Raw genomic sequence first — 22,150 nt, 5'->3', positions numbered from 1 at the left:
GCACCACAGACTGTCCAGGAGTTGGCGGATGCTTTAAGACCCCGTCACACTAAGCAAGATCGCTAGCGAGATCGCTGCTGAGTTACAAGTTTTGTGACGCAACAGCGACCTCAGTAGCGATCTCGCTACGTTTGACACTTGGCAGCGACCAGGCCCCTGCTGTGAGATCGCTGGTCGTGTCGGAATGGTCTGGACATTTCTTTGATCATTGAGGCCCCGCTGGGTAGCATACATCTGTGTGTTTGACACCTTACCATTGACCTTGTTGACGACCCAGACACAGAAACACATAGGCGTGCATTGTTATACAGATCGTTACGGGTCGCTGCATCGCTGCTGCGTCGTTGGGAAGATCTGACTGTTTGACATCTCACCAGCGACCACATAGAGACGCAGCAACGATCCCTGACAGGTCGTATCGTTGTCAGGATCGCTGTAGCGTCGCTTAGTGTGACGGGGCCTTAAGTTCAGGTCTGGGAGGAGATCCCACAGGAAGCTATCCGCAACCTCATCAGGAGCATGCCCAGGCATTGTAGGGAGGTCGTACAGGCACGTGGATGTCACACACAATACTGAGCCTCATTTTGACTTGCTTTAAGGACATTACATCAAAGTTGGATCAGCCTGTAGTGTGTTTTTCCACTTTAATTTTGGGGGTGACTCCAAATCCAGGCCTCCATTGGTTAATAAATTTGATTTCCATTGATGATTTTTGTGTGATTTTGTTGTCAGCACATTCAACTTTGTACAGAACAAAGTATTCAATGAGAATATTTCATTCATTCAGATCTAGGATGTGTTTTTTGAGAGTTCCCTTTATTTTTTTGAGCAGTGTATATATATATATATATATATATATATATATATATATATATATATATATATATATATATATATATATATATATATATATATATATATATATATATATATATATATATATATATATATATATATATATATATATATATATATATATATATATATATATATATATATATATAGTCATCGAACTACATTCTAAAAATTAGAAAAAGGAAAATGGTCTGATGAAAAAGTTTGGGCATCCTTGGAGATTTGTGTGCTGAGATAACTTTGACCAAAGGTTCAGACCTTAATTAGCCTGTTAGGGTTGTGGCTTGTTCACTATCATCATTAGGAAAGGCCAGGTGATGTAAATTTCCCAGCTTCATAAAAACCCAGCCTCCTCTAATCTTATGCCTAGTGTTGGGCGAACCTGAACAGTAAAAGGTCGGCGTCCGTACCGAACATCTACTGTTCGGTCCGGGGCCCCTTCGGAAGTCCGTGTTACTGTTAGGGCTCGGGTGTTTCCCGTACTGTCACGCAAGTGCATTACCGCGATCAGAGCGCTGTGGCATCTTGCCACGGGTCATAGGTGCCGGCTGATGGTACTACTACAACCTTCAGCCAGTGCCTCCTGCCATTGGAAAAAGCGAGCACAGGCACCGCTGGATGAGAGCAGTAGTCTCCCATCCGCCGGCGCCTGTGCTGTGCTGAATGTTAAAAAAAAAAAAGTTAAAATTGATAAAAAAAATATTAAAATAAAAATAAAACACAATATACTTATCTACACCTTGCCCCCGATGTTCACTGCCTCTGCAAAAAAAAAAATAATAATAAAAACACCATATACCGTATCTTTCAGACCATAAGACGCACTTTTTTCCCTCCAAATTTGGGAGGAAAATGGGGGGTGCATCTTATGGTCCGAAAGTAACTTACCAGTGGTGGTGGAGCGGGATCGGCAGCGGCGACAATGGCAGCAGAAGAGGTATTTGCCTGGGTGCCGGGGCCTTGCCCGGTACCGGGGCCGGTTTCTTGATGTGAGCGGTGTGAGCTGCTTCTGATGCGTGGCCATCTTTCTGAAGCTGATCTACAGGAAAATGGCCACCGGAGCCGGCGCATGCGCTCTGCTACGCTGGCGGCCATTTTCCTGTAGATCTCAGCTTCAGAAAGATGGGCACGAGCATCGGAAGCCGCTCACACTGGTCTGCCACGCTACTCACAGCAAGACACCGGCCCCGGTACCAGGCCCCAGTCACCACTTACCCAGGCCCCAAGCCCTCAGCCACCACTCACCCAGGCCCCAAACCCCAGCACCAGCCATCACTCCCCCAGGCCCCAAGCCCCCAGTCATCACTCACCCAGGCCCCAAGCCCCCTGCCACCACTCACCCAGGCCCCAAGCCCCCAGAGCCAGCCACTACTCACGAAGGCACCAAGCCCCCAGCGCCAGCCACCACTCACCCAGGCACCCAAGCCCCCAGCGCCAGCAAGCAGATGCCCAGCTCAAGCCACCAGGCCCCCAGCCCCAGGCCACCAGTGCCAGGCCAGCATTGCCCAGTGCAGGCCACCAGCGCCAGGCACCCAGGCCACCAGGCGACCAGCGCAAGCCACCAGAGCCAGGCCCGGCTTCCTGAAAGACCTTGCCTCCTGTGCCCCAGCTACACAGCCCATCCAGCTAAGATACCTATTCAGACTATAAGATGGACCCCCATCTTATCAAAACATTTTTTTTCCTATTTTCCATTTGGGGTGCTCACCTTACACCTAACCCCCAAAGCCCACGATCACCTGCAATAAAAGTAAAATAATAAACCAACCTCATCCTTACCTTTCCGATGCAGTCCAAATAACGAGTGTCCCACGAAGATTCCATGAACAGAGCGGCCACACTGTATGTGACCACTCTGTTCATTTGCCGGCAATATACTAACTCAGTGTATTCCCGGCAAATGAGGTCTGCGCATGCGCAGTGAGTATTTTCCCACGCTTACAATGAGTTGAACTCATCCATCTTCCCTTCAGTATGGTGCAGTCATAATCTCCTCTTTGCAGAAAAGCACTCCCAAAGTATAATATTTCACCCACCATGCTTCACGGTTGGGATGATGTTCTTAGGGTTGTACTCATCCCTTTCTTCCTCTAAACACTGCGAGTTGAATTAATGCCAAAGAGCTCAATTTTTGTCTCATCTGACCACAGCACCTTCTTAACACTTTTTTGTTAAGTATATAATTCCACATGTGTTAATTCACAGTTTTGATGCCTTCAGTGTGAATGTAGAATTTTCATAGCCATGAAAATATAGAAAAATCTTTAAATGAGAAGGTGTGTCCAAACTTTTGGTCTGTACTGTATATATCTATCAATATATCTATTATCTATCTATATATCCATCAAGAAATCTATCCATATGTATATTATCTATCCATATATCTATTAATCTATTTATCTATCCATATATCTATCTATTATCTATATATCTAGATATCCATATAGCAATCTATCGATCTATTATCTATTTATCTATCTATTATCTGTTGACCTATCTAATTATCTATCTAAGATAGACAATAGATAGTGTAAGGCAGCGCTAGTCATCATGCTGGGGGACACTCACTTCACCGGATCAATTAAAGCACACATGCGACGGTTTCCAGTAACAGGAAATCCAGCAGTTTATTACACTTCATAACTGCTTATAACATAGTCCATCTCAGTGGCTCACCGGACATGTTTACACACATAACATCCAAGAGCCTTTCAAGTGGCAGACAGGCCCACTTGGCTCCAGTTACAGCCTTCAGCAACGTAACTATATCAATGTCCATATAACGCACCGCTTTTACCTTTTGCCGGACCTAGCGGTTTCCATCAGATTTGTTCTGCCACATCTGTGGCTTTACGGCTTACCAGATGGGGGTCTCCAGCCCTCGTACCTTCCAAGGCTACTGGCATCTCTTATACACACAGGGATCCAGCCTCTGCCTTTCAGGACTCTTGTCTTCCAAGTCTCTTGCCCTCCAAGGCTATTGGCATCTCTTACACACAAGGATCCAGCCTTTGCCTTTCAGGACTCTTGCTGTCCAAGGCTACTGGCATCCCCCACACATGAGGATCCAGCCTCTGCCTTTCAGGCTTCACCAGGCTTCACACTCTCATGGTGTTCCACACACGGGGAACAGGCCTCACGCCTTTCTCACTGTTTCAAAAGCACCAAGATTTATATATCCTTCAGTGCATACAGGACCTGTGCTGATGTCACAGTCACGTGATCAGTCCTTCTGTGTGCACAGGACCTGTGCTGATGTCACAGTCATGTGATCAGTCAACTGAGGGAGAGGTACATTACCGCTGCATTACAATAGATATATGCATATATAGATATATTGATAGATAGATGGATAGATATATGGATAGATAGATAATAGTTAGCTATATAGATATATTGATATAGAATAGATATATAGATAGTTAGATAAATAGATTAATAGATGTATGGATAGATGCAGTGTATAGATAGATAATAGATAGATAGATAGATAGATAGATAGATAGATAAATAGATAGATGTCAGTGTATTGCCGGCAAATGAACAGAGTGGTCACATACAGTGAGGCCGCTGTGTTCATGGAATCTTTGTGGGACAGTCGTTATTTGGACTGCGTCGGAAAAGTAAGGATGAGGTTGGTTTATTATTTTTCTTTTATTACAGGTGATCGTGGGCTTTGGGGATTAGGTGTAAGGTGAGTATATGGTGTTTTTTTATTTTTTATTTTTTGCGCGGACAGTAAACATTGGGGCAAGGTGTAGGTAAGTATAATGTGTTTTATTTTTATTTAAATTTTTTTTTATTAACCCCTTTACAACCCAAGCTGGTTTGCACGTTAATGACCAGGCCAATTTTTACAATTCTGACCACTGTCACTTTATGAGGTAATTACTCTGGAACGCTTCAATGGATCCCCCTGATTATGAGAATGTTTTTTCGTGACATATTGTACTTCATGATTGTGGTAAAATTTCTTCGATATCACTTGCATTTATTTGTGAAAAAAACAGAAATTTGGTGAAAATTTTGAAAATTTAGCAATTTTCAAAATTTGAGTTTTTATTCCCTTAAATCAGAGAGATATGTCACACAAAATAATTAATAAATAACATTTCCCACATGTCTACTTTACATCAGCACAATTTTGGAACCAAAATTTTTTTTTATTGGGGAGCTATAAGGGTTAAAATTTGACCAGCGAGTTCTCATTTTTCCAACAAAATTTACAAAACCATTTTTTTAGGGACCACATCATATTTAAAGTCACTTTGAGGGGTCTTTATGATAGAAAATACCCAAAAGTGACACCATTCTAAAAAATGCACCCCTCAATGTGCTCAAAACCACATTCAAGAACTTTACTAACCCTTCATGTGCTTCACAGGAATTTTGAAGAAAAAAATTAACATTTCACTTTTTTCACAAAAATGTTACTTTAGACCCAATTTTTTTTATTTTCGCAGGGGTAACAGGAAAAAATGGACCCCAAAATTTGTTGTGAAATTTCCCCTGTGCATTCAGATACCCCATATGTGGGGGAAAACCACAGTTTGGGCGCAAGGCAGGGTTCGGAAGGGAAGGAGCGCCATTTGACTTTTTGAATGTAAAATTTACTTGAATAATTAGCGGACGCCATGTTTCATTAGAAACTAGAACCCTCAGGGAACTTATCTAGATGTGAGGTGAGCACCTTGAACCCCCAGGTGCTTCACAGAAGTTTATAACATTGAGCAGTAAAAATAAAATTTTCACATTTTTCCCACCAAAATGTTTTTCAGCCCCCACTTTTGCATTTTCATAAGGGTAACAGAAGAAATTGCACTATGCAGTTTGTTGTGCAATTTCTCCTGAGTTAGCAGATACCCCATATGTGGGGGAAAACCACTGTTTGGGCGCGCGGCAGGGTTCGGAAGGGAAGGAGCGCCATTTGACTTTTTGAATGTAAAATTTGCTTGAATAATTAGCAGATGTGCCCCTGATGTGTCTAAACAGTGGAAACCCCCCCACAAGTGACACCATTTTGGAAACTAGACCCCTCAGGGAACTTATCTAGATGTGTGGTGAGCACCTTGAAACCCCAAGTCCTTTACAGAAGTTTATAACATGGAGCAGTGAAAATAAAAAAATCTAACTTTTTCCACAAAAATGATGTTTTAGCCCCAATTTTTTTATTTTCACAAGGGTAAGAGGAGAAAATGGACCCCAAAAACTTTTGTACAATTTCTCCTGAGTACGCCAATACCCCATATGTAGGGAAAATACAGTGTTTGGGCGCATGGCAGAGTTCAGAAGGGAAGGAGCACTGTGTGACTTTTTGAACGCAAAATCAGCTGGAATCGAGAGCGGACGCCATGTCACGTTTGGAGAGCCCCTGATGTGCCTAAATAGTGGAAACCCCCCACAAGTGACCGCATTTTGGAAACTACACCCCTCAAGGATTTTATCAAGGGGTATAGTGAACCTTATGAACCCAGAGGTACTACACAGAATTTGATGACATTAGGTCATCATATTGAATAAGTTGTCATTAGTCTTGAGCGCAAGTGCTCACTACTTGAGTTTGCATCGGGTACTCAGGCATGCACCATGTATCGCGGGTGCTCAAGTGAAATGCTCGAGTCCCCGCCCGCATGTTTCATGGTTATTATACACCCCAAAAAAAACATGCGGGGATCGCTCGTGCATGGCAGGCAATCCCTGCAAGGTTTTTTTGGCCGCAAAGCATATGGGACGGAGACTCGAGCACCCACGATACTCAATGCATACCCGAGCACCAGATGCAAACTCAAGTAGCGAGCACTTGCGTTCAACACTAGTTGCCATATCATCCTCTTTTTTTTTTTTTTTCTACTTTTGAAAAAAAAAAAACAACCTAACCCCAACCCTTACCCTATCCTAGCCCAACCCTAACCCCAATCCTAACATTAGCACAACCCTAACCCCAACCCTAGCCCTAGCGTTTATTTTTTACACCGTTCCTAGTGCAGTATAAGTGATTAGATGACCTTATTCTACGGGTCGTTGCGACTACAGAGATACCAGAATCTTATCGGGTTTTTATGATTGACAGCTGTCACACACTAAAAGACACAAATTTTGCAGAATCTAGTTTTTGCATCGCCATATTTTGAGAGCTATAATTTTTCCATATTTTGGCCGACAGTCATGTGACGGCTTGTTTTTTGCTGACACCCGGCGGCGAACGCGCCCGCACAGCCTGTGTGCGCGCGCGATCACCATGCCGTACTAATACGGGTCAGGCTCTTAAGTCCCAGGGCACAGACGCGTATTAGTACATCATGGGCTTTAAAGGGGTTAATTTTAACTTTTTTTTTTAACATTCAGCAGAGCACAGATGCCGGCGGATGGGAGACTACTGCTTCCTTCCAGCGGTGCCTGTGTTCGCTGTTTCCAATGGCAGGAGGCGCCGGCTGATGGTGGTAGTAGTACCATCAGTCGGCAGATATGACACGTGGTAAGCATTTTACCTCGGGTCACTGCCACAGCACTCTGATCGCGTTAATGCAATTACCGTCAATGAGAGCCAGTGTTTCCTGCGCTGTCATACAAATGACAGAGCAAGAAACCAAGTGAATTTGGGTCCCCCGTTCAAATGAATGGGGTCCATGTTCGGGTTCAGGGCTTGGGTAATGTACTGGTACCTGAACTTTTAAAAAACTGTTCGGTGTTCAGCCATATTAGCCGAACCCGAACAGTGACGGGTGCGCCCATCACTACTTGTGCCAAAATACAGCAGCCATGGGTTCTTCTAAGCATCTGCCTAGCACTCTGAAAATGAAAATGGTGGAGGCCCACAAAGCAGGAGAAGGCTATAAGAAGATAGTAAATAATTTTCAAGTTGCCCTTTCCGAAGTTAGAAACGTATTTAAGAAATGGCAGTTATCAGGAACAGTGGAGGTCAAGATAAGGTCTGAAAGACCAAGCAAAATTTCAGTGAGAGCTGCTTGTAGGATTGCTAGAGAGGAAAATCAGAACCCGTGCTTGACAAAAAAAGACCTTAAGAAAGATTTAGCAGACTCTGGAGGTGTGGTACATTGTTCTACTGCTCAAAGACAACTGCACAAAAATGGCCTTCATTTCCAGGAATTTCCAGGAAAACCTCTCCTGCGTCCTCACCATGAAATTCAGTGTCAGAAGAATGCAAAATAAAATCTAAACAAGTCTAGTGCATTTTGGAAACAAGTCCTGTGGGCCAATGAGGTTAAAATAGAACTCTTTGGCCCCAATAATCAAAGGTATGTGTGCAGAAAAAAGGGCACAGAATTTCAGGAAAAGAACATTTTGCCAACCATTAAGCATGGGAGTGACTCAATCATGCTTTGGGGTTGTGTTGCAGCCAATGGCACATGGAACATTTCATGGGTAGAGGGAAAAATGGATTCAATGAGATGTCAACAAAATCTTGATGCAAGCATAACACCATCTGTAAAAAAAAACTGAAGTTGAAAAGAGGATAGCTTCTACAAATAGGTAATGACCCTAAACACACGTCAAAATCCACAATAGACTACCTCAAAAGGCGCAAGCTGAAGGTTTTACAATGGCTCTCACAGCCTCCGATCTGAATAGCATTGAAAATGTGTGGCTAGACCTCAAAGTAGCAGTGCAAGCAAGACAAGCAAGGAATCTTACAGAACTGGAAGAATTTTCCAAGGAAGAATGGATGAAAATACCTCAAACAAGAATTCCCGCAGGCCTATTCCCGCAGGCCTCCGGACTGTGTTATCTATTTTTCTTTCGTTTACCCATTATGCCAAAAAAGGCCTGTTTGTTTTGATGGACTTTACAGTAGTTGATACTGTGTTTTAATAAACCACTAAGAAATTTAAAGAATCAGCGTTCCTGTGTCTACCTCCGTGTGCAGCTAAGTGAGTTGATCTACCACAGGTGGTGGAGAATGCGGGCAATGTTCCAGGAACACATGTAGCGGTTGTGGACAAAACCATATGTCCTTGGTAAAGGCGGCCATAAGCCAGGAAACAATGACAGACAGCACGGAGGACCTGATTAAGCACCTTGTGCTAGCCCAGTAGGAGACGAGTAAGCTGCTTATCCAACAGATCCACCAACAGCAGCAACAAGAACAGCACCAACAACAGCAGCAGATGAAATTGCTCGCAGAGGCCTTTCGTGGGAGGATGGTAGCCCTTTCCCCAAGTCCAGGTGATGACTCGTGCATCCGGAAAGCTGTAAGACGAGCCATGCAAAAGATGACTCCAGAGGACAATGTGGAGGCATTTTTGACTGTTTTCAAACAGGTATCAGAGTGGGAGAAGCTGCCACCAGAGCAGTGGGCAGAGGTGCTGGTCCCCTATCTGACTGGTGAGCCACAAAAGGCATTTTATGACCTGGCATTACAGGATGCCCAGGAATATTCAAAGTTAAAAACTGAGATACTAGCACGCTCAGGGGTGACTAAGTCTGTCCAAGCTCAAAAGGTCCACTACAAGGCCACAAGGCATATTGTGTGATAAACCCCCTCACTCCCAAATGTTCGATCTTCTGCATCTGATACAGAAGTGGTTGCAGCTACAGTTCTCCACCCCAGCCTATTTACTATTATTGATTATGGAAGTTCCCCAGGTCTCTATGGGGTTTTCACCCTTTCAGCTGCTTTACGGACGGCACCCTCAGGGACTTCTGGACATTGCAAAGAACACCTGGGAAGCTGAGGTAACACCCCACCAGAGCATTATCGAGCATGTGGCCCAGATGCAGGACCAGATCATGAGGGTGATGCCGATTATGAGGGAGAGCCTCCTACAAGCACAAGAGGCCAGGCAAGGATCTACAATCGGTTGGCGAGACTGCGTCAGTTTAGCCGTGGAAAGAGTGTGATGGAAGTAAGTTCCTGGCCAAGTGACAAGGGCCATGTGAGATGGTCAAAAAGTTGAGTGACATCAACTACAAGGTTCACCAACCAGGTAGAAGAAAGCCGTACCAGGTGTACAACATTAACCTGCCCAAACCGTGGTGAGACAGGGAACCGGTGGAAGCTATGTGCCATGGGGGCCCATCCTTAACCCAGGGTAAAGGATGTCACAGTGGCATAGACACTGTCTCCAGCCCAGAAGCAACAGTTCTGAGAGCTGCTTCAGCAGAACCAGGACATGTTTTCGGAGCTGCCAGGTTGTACATAGGTTCTGCAGCATGAAATCCTGACTGAACCACATGTGAGGGTGAGCCAAAACTCGTATCGGATTCTCGAAGCTTGCCACAAGGTGATCTCCAAGGAGGTGAGGAGAATATTGAGCCTGAGCATTATCAAGGAGTCAAAGAGCAGCTGGTCCAGCCCCATTGTCCTTGTGCCGAAGCTGGATGGAAATTGGCATTGCTGTAATGACTACAGGAAGTTGAATGAATGAGGTGTCCAATTGCGACGCATGTCTGATGCTCCAGGTCTATGAACTCATTGAGAGGCGAGGGTCAGCCAGATATATCACCACCCTGGAATTAATGAAAGGGTACTGGCAAATTCTCCTGTCTACATGTGCCAAGGAGAAGATGGCCTTCTCTACACCTGGTGGGTGCTTTCAGTATACCAGGATGCTGTTCTTTGGGTAGGGAGCCCCAGATACCTTTCAGAGAGCCATGGATCGGATCCTGGCCTCTTACAAAATGTATGCCGCAGCTTACCTTTGTGACATTGTGATATTCAGCTCGGATTGGGGAAGTCATCTTACAGAAGGTCCAGGTGGTACTCGATGCGTTGAGGAAGGCAGGGTTTACTATAAACCCAAAGAAGTGCGCCATGGGGAAAGAAGAGGCAAAATACTTGGGCTACATCGTCGGAAGGGGCAAAATAAAGTAAATAAGGTAGAAGCTATCCAAAATTGGCCGCAACCGGTCTCCAAGCAGCAAGTTCGGGCGTTTCTGGAAATTGTGGGATATTATCGGCGATTTACCCCGAATTTTGCCATGATAGCCGCCCCTCTGACTGATCTTCTTAAGGGCACTAAGACGTCGATGGCCAATTGGTCCTCTGAAGCGGAGATGGCATTCCAGGAGTTGAAGCTCGTCCTATGTAAACAGCCAGTCTTGGTCGCACCTGACTTCACTAAGGAGTTAGTGTTTCAGATGGACGCCTCCGAGGTCAGTTTGGGAGCTGTATTGTCCCAAGAAATAGATGGGGATGAACATCTAGTCCTATTCCTGAGTAGGAAACTCTCCTTCTGTAAAAACACTGTGCCATCGTAGAGAAAGAGTGCTTGGCCATCAAATGGGTAATTGACACGCTGAGGTACTACTTAATAGGCTGAAAGTCCAGGCTAGTGTCAGATCATGCGCCCCTGAGATGGATGAGGGAAAGGAAGGGGAAGAATGCTCAGGTGACTAGGTGGTTTCTAGCGCTCCAGAACTTTAGATTCCATGTGGAGCACAGGCCTAAAAAACTACATGGTAATGCAGATGCCCGTCCAGACTTCGCTGTTTAACGACTGAAGATGCCAAAAAGTGTGTGTATTAATAAATCGGTCCTTTTAATATTTTTGCCCTGTTATTGGCGCTCTGGTACCGCTATTCATATTCACTGATTGTCCTTTTCCCCCTGTTGGGGTGCGGTAGAGCTGCCTTTAATCTATTGTTTTTTCACCTGTGGGAGCAATTTAATTAAAATTACTACCCTGGTTTTCCAAGCTGCGCTGCCTTAACCCCTCCGGAACGCTGCCGGGGGTGTTGGTGAAGCTGGGCGTCTATCTCGGCAATACATGCTACTAACCTGACCACGTGATATACCACCAAGAGATCAGGATCTGTGAACGCCGCTGGAAATAGATGACAGCCACCAACAGAGCGGAGCTTGTGGAGCTTTACACTGGGGTTGTGCAGAGGTGCACAACTTCATAAGGTTAGTAGCCATCCCCACACTCCTCTACAAATTGCAATACTGAGTCACCCATTGCGCCTTGTTCTCTCCTCTCTTTACATCAAATGGGTAATTGACACGCTGAGGTACTACTTAATAGGCTGAAAGTCCAGGCTAGTGTCAGATCATGCGCCCCTGAGATGGATGAGGGAAAGGAAGGGGAAGAATGCTCAGGTGACTAGGTGGTTTCTAGCGCTCCAGAACTTTAGATTCCATGTCGAGCACAGGCCTAAAAAACTACATGGTAATGCAGATGCCCGTCCAGACTTCGCTGTTTAACGACTGAAGATGCCAAAACCTTTGGGCAGAGAGGGAGGGATATGTGACAAAGCCACTGACAAAGTGCTGGAGGGGAGCTATGTTTCACTGAGGCCATCAGCTTCAGTGATTTGAAACCCAGAAGTTTTCTTTTGCTTACCCATTATGCCAAGAAAGGCCTGTTTGAAGCAGCCATTCCTGTGTCTACCTCTGTGTGCAGCTGACTGAGCCCATCTACCACAATATTATATATATATATATATATATATATATATTTATTATATATATATATATATATATATATATATATATATATATATATATATATATATATATATATATATATATATATATATATATATATATATATTTATATATATATATACACACAGTACAGACCAAAAGTTTGGACACACCTTCTCATTTAAAGATTTTTCTGTATTTTCATGACTTTGAAAATTGTACATTCACACTGAAGGCATCAAAACTATGAATTAACACATGTGGAATTATATACTTAACAAAAAAGTGTGAAACAACTGAAAATATGTTTTATATTATAGGTTCTTCAAAGTAGCCACCTTTTGCTTTGATGACAGCTTTGCACACTCTTGGCATTCTCTTTGGGCACCCAGGCCCATGCGGACATTATAAACTAGGGTGTCTGTTCCCAGGGGGTGCACTTGGATAGTACCGGGAAGCCCGCCAAGTCGAATAGTATGGGCGTAACTAATAGGCTGTAAACCGGATATTGTGCACCACCCTAGTGTGAACAGCACCCTATACAAGTCTATCTTTGCGCAATTCTAATACTAAGCAGTCACCCCCTCCATGAAATGGTAGGTTGTGAGTGATTGTCTCATCAGTATTTTGCACCTGTGTATCCGCCATCTTTATGTGGGTCTGCTGCATCCTGGTAGTGCATTTGGCTTTGAAGATCTGGGCAGGTAAACACTGCTGCCCTTTTTTGCTGTTTTTTCTTGAATTTTTGGGGGAATTTTAATTCTTCTTAGTGTGGCTTTTGCTGTGATTGCTTAACTGTTCACAATAACAGTAGTTTTGAACAAGGGTACCCAAACTCTTATATGCCACTGTATATGTATATACCATGCACATACACATAAGTATTCACAGAGCACACACAGAGCACATAGATATACTATACAGAGCACATACATATACATATATGTATCCACAGAGCACATACATACATACAAGTAGACATATGTATATACACCTTCATACAGACACATGTATGCACCTTCATACAGACACATGCATACAAAGAGCACATACATACAGACTCATATATACAGTACCTACCAGGAACCCATACATTCTAATGCCTTCACTAATATATACCACAAGGAGCCCATACATTTTGATGTTCCCACTAATATATACTACCAAGAGTCCATAAATTCTGATATATTCACTAATATATATCACCAGTAGATCATACATTCTGATGTCTTCACTACTACATACCACCTGGAGCACATACCTTCTTGGCTCAACCACACATACAAAGATTTACAGACACACACACACAATAAAGGAATTACCCCCAATCTATGTACTCTTCAGTTCCCCCGCCTCCCGCAGAGTGCAGGACCTGTGGTGACATTACAGTCACATGACCGGCCACATGATTGTGATATCATAAAAGGTCCTGAAGTCCTGCAGAGGAAAAGACGTGTGGTGATATTACCGTCATATGACTGGGCACATGATTGTGATGTCACAAAAGGTCCTGGAGCAGTCTCCACATTGGAAGCTATTATCAATGTAGCTCCTACTGTTCACACTGGGGTCCCCAAGAGATTGGGGGTCATGGGAAATCATCCAGCCCCCCCCTAATGCCAGCCCTGTCCACAGTTATTAAAACAATATCATTGATCTTAAAGATGCTGAATAAGTTTGCCAGCGTACATCGTTAAAGGGAATCTGTCACCAGGATTTTGATGCCTCATTTGAGAGCAGCATAATGTAGAAAAAGAGACCCTGTTTCCTGTGATGTATCACTTAGTTTATTGGGTGTAATAGTGGTAACATAATCAGAATTTCTAGATGTAGCATGTAGCAGAGCTCAGAGAGTTGACCCTGCAAACACCACAGCTTTCTGTGTACATTATATATTGACAGTAAGTTGCTAATCAGTGCTGGGGGTGGAGTTGGACCAGGAGGCATGCAAGAAGTAGTCCTGTAGTGTTAATCTCCTGATGATAAAACACTTATTGTGTTGAAACAACAGCATAGTGCCTAAAAAGTGACACATCGCTGAATCAGTGTCTCAGCCCCTTCTCATGCTGCTCTTAGATTGCATAGAAAAAGACCTGCTGACAGATTTCCATTAACTTGGGGGATCTTCTGTGTAATTACTCTACATTAGAATATATGGTATGCAGCTGTCCATACTGTATTGCTTTGAAAGATGCATCAAATACAAATTTACAAGTCATTTTTGAAATATGAACTCTTTATGATTGGTAAATTATAAGGGTTATTTCGCTGCTAATTAATCATTTCAATTCTGCCTTATTACTGGCTGTTCCTCTCATATCATTTATCATAAACATCTGCAATCCGTACTTCCACTTATAATATCAAACTTTATGTTATGTTGAGGATAGGATGGCTAAATAAAAGTGTCTTTACATGTTCCCATCTATGGTAAACATGCTAGAATTGGTGATACATTAGGTATATAAAATGGGTACAAACACAAATTTACAGCCCATACTTTCTGTTATTTGTATGATGAATATGATAGATTTTATTAAAAAAATAAAAAAAATTAAAATTAAAATAAGCCTCACCTGGAAGAATTCTGATATTATCTTTTGAGTGGACTTGAAATCCATCTTTATACCATGTTATCGTTGCAGAGGGGTGGGAATTAACATCGCAGGATATTGATACAGAGCTGTGGAGAATTACAGATATTTCCTCTGGTGCGTCTTTAGTTTTTGAACCAAATATTCTCGGAGAAACTGTAAAATAAACAGTTGAAAAAAAACGATTTATTGTTCTGCAACACCAATCATACATTGGTAAGGACGCAATGGGACCGGATTCAGGCACATAGCAGAATAACTAGGTATACGGTGGTGGCAAGGACTATTTTATACTTTTCTATTGCCATCAGTAAGTGGTGTTTCCCTTACTCCTGGCATTTTGCTGGTTAAGCTATTTTAAGCTGGACATAGTGGTACGTCTTCTGTACTGGCTGATGATAACTTTTTGGAGATATTGTAGAATTTGATTTATCTCTGCAGGGTAACATAGATTAACTGGCTGGACAAGCAGCCAAATATCAGATGAGTTATAAGGTAAATATAAGTGAGGGCATACTGTATAGAATGCTTCTGAAGAAACAGTGAGCGGATCACCACTACTAATACCAATATCAGAAAGGGTATAAGGTCTAGAGAAGAAAATCATTTGTTACCACTATATTATCTTACCACTACAGGACACTTTAGGCGATAATCAAAACTAAATCTATTCACGACTCATCAAAGTTGAGGGGACTATGATATCTTTATATAAATATGGAAATGACCCCTTTCAAAAACTTGCGATAATTTATTCTAGCTGAAGACTCTCTGACTCAAAAGAAAAATATGGTCATTTCTGTTAGTACCAGGTAAAGGTAAAAAGTGTTAAAGAGGAACCTTTTTGAAGAGGACTCATGAAATAATGAGCACCTGTTCTTAAAATTCAGCAATTCTTATATAAACACAATATAAACACATTTCAAGGTCACGTACCATTAATGGAACCCAACAGAATTCTGAGAAAAATGTGCTCCAGAGTTGGTATTTTATGGAACATGACAATTATTAAAACAAACATGTCTGAAGAGATGACAGGTCATCTTTAATGTCAGAATAAGAAAGCATTACTTTACAAAACAGTATGAGTTCTAGGAGGACATGGCAAGAGAAGGAAGTATTGCTACGAAAGAATTAGGTGTATATTACATTCTACAAGTTCCCTGGTGTAGAGAAAGATGTAGTGATCCAAGGATCTCCCCACCTGCTGGTAGGAGTCTGAAAGTAACCTCTTTTTATTGCTCTATGATCAGTGCTGTTCAGCTCTGTTCTTTTTTTTTCTCAGGCCAGGGTCATATGAGCGTTGATTCTCTCATGTGAAACAATCGGGTTGATTATGCTAATGACACTAATCAAACTCTGAACAGAGTGATCTGATTCTCTCTCATGAGAGAGTTATAGCACGGCTGAGGTGAGGATGGAGAACGTAATTTCTCCATATTCTCCATTGTCTGTGTCCACGTACATCGGACTGCACTTGGGTGACATGCGAGTGCAGTCCGCTGTTTTACATGCACCCATAGACTTGAATGAGTGCATGTCATCCAATTTGTGGAGCAACTCACAGCATGCTTCAATTTTTATCTCATGCTGAATCAGCACTGTCAGATAGTATAACACCGGTCCGAGTACCATCCGATAAAACACCAGATAGTCCTTATGCAAGTTATTCGCTCGTGTGAGCAAGCCCTTAGTCTGAGGCTGAATTCTATGGATCTCCTTTATGACCGATGAATGACACTGACTGACAAAAATACACTCACCCATAACATTAAGGCTAAACCTTCTGCTATTATCGCCTGCTGAATTAGAAGCTGTGCAAACATATGTTCCTGTGTCGGACATCATGGCACCATTCATTTGAAATGTTTGTCCTCCATCTTGGAGTCTATGATGACTTTCCAAATGCAAAGGTTGACCGAACTTTACCCATGTCAGCTGTGGTGTAGGGTTCCCTGAGTAAAAATGCAGGGATAACATAAATTTCAGTACACATTCACATACATTTTAGAAGGAGCCACAGAACACAAATGATTAATTAATTTGTAGATCTATAAAATGAAGAATGCAGCAAATAGCTTTCAATTGTGAACAGAATATTAAAAGGATTACAGTGGCGACCAAAAGTTTTGCATTTTTTTTTAAACGTGTGATTACTTCAATCTGGTTGTTGTGATGCCATTTTCCTGGTGATTTTAGTAAACCGGAAGTAAATGATAGTCAGGAAGAAGATTGTGTTTGACGTTGTTTTATCACTGTGTGTTAGTTTTCAACATTTCCTGAGCCAAATGTTTTGCATATTTTGTCAAGTGTAATCAAATTTTGCCTACAATTTTACTTTTTGTTATGTGTGTGTTTTTAAGTTAAAACATAGCAAAGACAAAGCCAAATTTATCACCAGATGTCAGGAAGCGTATTATTCTGAAAGTGAAGTCAGACAAAAGCCAAAAAGAGGTAGCTATGGAATACACCTGTTCTCAGAGTCAAGTGTCACGTATATTAAAGAAAGAAAAAGAAGGTTATGGAACAGCTGACAAATCTAGAAGTGGACGGCCACGGAAAACTATTTCCAGAGCTGATCACATTGTGAAAAAGTCAGTATCTGATGTCCATAACAGTGCTGTACAGATTTCACATGAAATGAACGAAGAATATGAGGTCAAGGTGAGTCACCAAACTGTGGTGCGACGGCTAGAAGCAGTAGGGTTGAATGCACGAGTTTCAGTCAAGAAGCCAATCATCTCTGCGAAGAACCAGAAGGCCCGACTTGAGTTTGCAAAAGAACACAGCCAATGGAAAGAGACAGATTGGTCTAAGGCGTTGTGGTCGGACGAATCCAAGTTCAATCTGTTTGGTAGTGATGGCAAGCACTATATATACCGCCCAATGGGAAAACGTAATGTAAGGTACCAAACACCTACAGAGAAACATGGTGGTGGCAATGTCATGGTTTGGGGCTGCTTTTCTGCATCTGCCATTGGCCCTCTGCCTAATCTGTAAATATGAATGCTACCATGTACAAGGATATACTGGAGAATGTAATGCTGCCACACGGTAAAACCAAATTAGGCAGTGGATGGAAATTCCAGCAAGACAATGATCCTAAGCACACATCTAATTTAGTCAAAAATTGGTTAGCAAAGAAAAATGTTCTCCTGGTGTAATGGCCAAAAACTCCCCTGATTTATACCCTATAGAGCAGCTTTGGGATGAGTTGGGGCGACGACTTGGGGCCCGTACCCATAGAAATAAAGATGAATTGTTTGCAGATTTGTAAATGGAATGGAGCAAGAGCCCTCAAGATGTCTTGAATACCCCAGTGGCTTCAATGCCCTGCCGGTGTGGTGCAGTAATTAAAGCAAGAGGTTATGCTACAAAATACTAAGTTATGGCATAGTAAACAATGAATTACTCTCTATGTTGTGATCAATTAATAGTATATGCAAAACTTTTGGCAGTCAGTTTTCTTTAATTACATGACCATACCTATATCCAAAAGCATTTTGGTTAACATTAAGGTCTTGCATGATGACAACTTCATGCACTTTTAATTCATCACCAGGAAAATGGCATCAAAACAACCAGACAGAAGTAATCACACTTTCAAAAAAATGCAAAACTTTTAGTCACCACAGTTTATGTGCGCTGGACACTGATAAGAAATGTGCACGTATATCTGCGCATATACAGTAATTATATTAGGATAATGAAACAAGGACCCTGCCTTCTACAGAGGGCATCCTTCATTCAATTCATTACAGTAGAGTTTCGCTTCTCTGACTTCTAGAGTCTGGTGCACACTGCACTACCCCTGTACTGAGCACGTAGTGCCCTAGATCATAAGCACGCCACCCCGTCTCCACATGGGTTATTCTTGCGGCAATGGATTTATCCCTAATAGCAATACAAGGTAGAATATTCACATAATATGAATGTAATGGAGCCTGCTTACATTCACTTTGCCTCAAAAATAAGAGTTTACAAACTAGAAAGAGCTGCTTTTCTGAATAAGCAGTGCGACCATGGGACTCTCCGCCAGCTGACGTGGCCATGATTATATTGAGGAATAAGGTTTAAAGTCCATGTCCACCATTACACAGATTCTTATTTATTTTCCATCTGCTTCCAAAATGTAAAATAAGATGAATTTCTAAATTGTCTTCATTGAATTGAATCATGTTGACAGGTCTTTTTTTTACCAAAGAATGAATGCTGTAAAAAATACCCTGACCCCCACCACCAAAAAAAACAACAGAATTGCATTTTTTTTTCCTCATTTCATCGCACTTGGATTTTCTTTTCTGTCTTCCAGTACATTGAATGGTACAATGAATAGTGTGATTAAAAACTACAGCTCATCTCACAAAAAAGAAGCTCCCATATGGCTACGCCAACAGAAAAATAACATTGTCATGGCTTTGAGAAGAAGGCGAGGAAAAAAGAAAAGCGCCTGGTCCATAGGGGTTAAATAAAGCTTAGATGCATTTTGGAAATATAATAATCTTATATTATATAAAAGTGCCTAGGTCTTTGTTATTACATTACTAGAGATGGGGGTTGATCAGGGGACTTCTTGTGATTACCATATTGGAGTCAGGAGGATTTTTGGGGGGTTCCTGTGTTAATGGTGTTTTATGCTTTTCTTTGGAGCTTCATAGCAATAAAACAGGTTGGCATTATACAACTATATAATGAAAACCTATAAGAATAAGATATAGTAGTATTACCTGTTACTTCACAGGAAAGAGTTACATCACTTTTCTCTTTTACCCTTACGTCTTCCAGAGTATTTCCAGTAAATCTTGGTGGCACTAAGTATGAATATACACATTATAGAAAGCCGCAGGTTCAGTGATGATAAAATGTACAGAAAATGGTCCTGTGTGCCTGGGTGGAATATGCTGGATGTGTAGACTTTATAAAACACAGTAGTGTAAATGGCAAAAGAAAAAGTGTGGATTGTGAGGTCCATAAGGTATTTCCCCATAGGAAGAAGCCAATCATTTACCTAGAACACTTAGTTGGAAGTTTTTGCTTTTCTCCCCAGCAGCATTTGAAACCACACAGCGGTATCTTCCCGCATCCGAAAGTGCAGTATGTAAAAAGCGCAGGATCATTCCACCTAAGACATGAAAATAAATTCATTAGCAAAGAAATTATTTTTTGCCTCTCTACCAGGATTATCTGCCTGAAAAGAGCAGATCTTTAGATTGCTTTGTACATTTTTCTTATTTAATTCTTTCAAAGCAGAATAGCAAATACCATCAAAAGAAGGACAACTGAGGCTTATTTATGTATAGATTCACCAGAACCAAGTGAAGCCTATATGATAGGAAACATGATTAGGTGGTTTGTATAAAGGTAGGATAGAGTTAATGGTTTAGGTGGGTGTAAATAAATACAAATTCTAAAAAATAAAAAGACATATTTGGTAACACTGCATAAGTAACTATCCTAACTAGTGTTGCGCGAACGTGCCCGGATAACCTATCTCATGGCTGTTAGCCAGCCGCAACACATGCAGAGATTGCCTGTTTGTCAGCAAATCCCTGCATGTCTCGCTGTTGTCAAACAGCCGCAAATCATGCAGCTGCGGCAATGCGAACATGTTTTCCAAGAACGCTGGTCAGTTTACCTTCCTAAAAAATGTAATAAAAAGAGATCAGAAAGTCTTATGTACCCCAAAATAATATTGATTTAAATACAGCTTGTCCCGTAAATAAACAAACTTCCATACACCTCTATCTAAGGAAAAAGAAAAAAGTTATAGCTCTGAGAACATGCTGACATAAAACAAATTTTGTTAGTAAATGATCTTTTTTTTAAGTAAAAAATAGAAAAAAAAAATTAGAATTCGGTTTCACTATACAACCTGTGGATCAATGTTGTCATTTCTACCATAAACATTGTAAAAACATCAAACAACAACTACAGAATTGCTGTTTTTCTTTTTTTTTCTATTCCACGCTATTTGGAATTGTTTTCTGTTTTTCATGATTTTATGATAAAATGAATGGTCTGATTCAAAACTATAACTTGGCTCACAAAAAAATAAGCCCTCATATAGATGGAAAAATAAAAAAGTTATGGATCTAAGAAGGCGAGAGGGAAAAAAAAACATAAAAAGAAAAAAAATTAAATTTCTGTGTCTAAGGTCTATTCCCGGTTTCAGAAAACCCCTATTCCCCGGCTGCTTCACACATCCTCTCCTGGTCCAGCAGTGAGTCAACGCTGCGGCTGAGTCTGTTATTGTCTGCAGTGCTGTTCGCACGTCCTTACATCGTCAACACTGCTGCCATCAGTGAGCTCAGGGCCGTCAGCTGAGGAAGAGCTGCTGAACTCAGATATTGGTTGCAGCTCCGCTCTGTCGATGTGACATGCTGCAGACAATAAGAGGCACTGGAAGCAGAGGCAGAGACTCAGTGATAGACCTGGTCAGGCTGAATAAAGCTTATGTTTTTTAAATAAACAAACTTCATGAGGAAACAAGGGTTTTCTGAAACTGGAAAACCTCCTAAATACCACGTTGAACAGCAAAAATGTATCTATGTACTTCCCGAGGGAGACATTCTTTGTTTAAAAGAGTGCAACTCATAAATTTTGTTTTCATATAATTTTGTTTCACTGAATATATTTACACTGGTTCTTATATAATGACAGCACTGAATATTCATAAAATACACCCAAAGGCCATGTGCACATGACTTCTTTTCAGGCGGATCCCAGACCGAGCACTACAAATAATGCGCAGCAGGGTCTAAATGACATTGCTGTGCACAGGTTCCACCTTATGCCACTTCTTTTATATGCTTCAGGTTACTGAAACCCTGACGCAGGTAAAAGAAGTTACATGACCATTCTTTGGATGACTTTCACTAGGAAGCTGCCTGCTCGCTATCCTTGAAATTATAGAGCGAAAGATGCCGGTGGTGGAGCCACCACAAGAACAATGATAAAACAGCCAGGGTTTTCCTGGCATTGGCTTTTTAATAGGAAAACTCGGCAGCTGTGCTGGCGAGTAAAAGATGCAGTGTGAACACAGCCTTAAGGATACTTCTCATAGTTTAGCAAATAATAGATGAGTATCATAGTAAAAGTCAGTATTTATTTGCAATTTTTTGATATTATCTTTACCATGGGTAATATCCCGTCGTATCCCAAGGATTATATCCCTGAAACCATATGGCGGATTAAAAAACAAACAAACGGAGTACTCAGTAAAGCAACAGGAATAAAATAAGAGCAAAATCTGCCCACCTTGCACCTGGTGTCAGGTTCACCTTCAGGACCCAATGTTAGTCTCCTAGCTTCATTG

The 22,150-nt window shown here is 41.8% G+C and overlaps 1 protein-coding gene across 3 annotated transcripts in view; it reads right to left on the bottom strand.

The window, feature by feature from the left end:
- HMCN1 (hemicentin 1) overlaps positions 1–22,150 on the bottom strand; it is a 924,522-nt gene that overhangs the window by 435,059 nt on the left and 467,313 nt on the right. For all 3 annotated transcript variants that reach the window (XM_073642974.1, XM_073642975.1, XM_073642976.1), the window contains exons 47-50: positions 19,844–19,957; positions 19,563–19,646; positions 16,599–16,790; positions 14,818–14,991 (exon numbers count right to left, since the gene is read on the bottom strand). In XM_073642974.1, coding sequence (XP_073499075.1) covers positions 14,818–14,991; positions 16,599–16,790; positions 19,563–19,646; positions 19,844–19,957 — 564 coding nt within the window. The remainder of the gene's footprint in view (positions 1–14,817; positions 14,992–16,598; positions 16,791–19,562; positions 19,647–19,843; positions 19,958–22,150) is intronic.

Source organism: Phyllobates terribilis, unplaced genomic scaffold (genome assembly GCF_046119375.1).
Source record: "Phyllobates terribilis strain yellow unplaced genomic scaffold, ASM4611937v1 Scaffold_8__6_contigs__length_399053987, whole genome shotgun sequence".
Taxonomy (NCBI): domain Eukaryota; kingdom Metazoa; phylum Chordata; class Amphibia; order Anura; family Dendrobatidae; genus Phyllobates; species Phyllobates terribilis.
The sequence above is the reverse complement of the archived record's forward strand: the minus strand, read 5'-3'. Positions and strand labels throughout refer to the sequence as shown.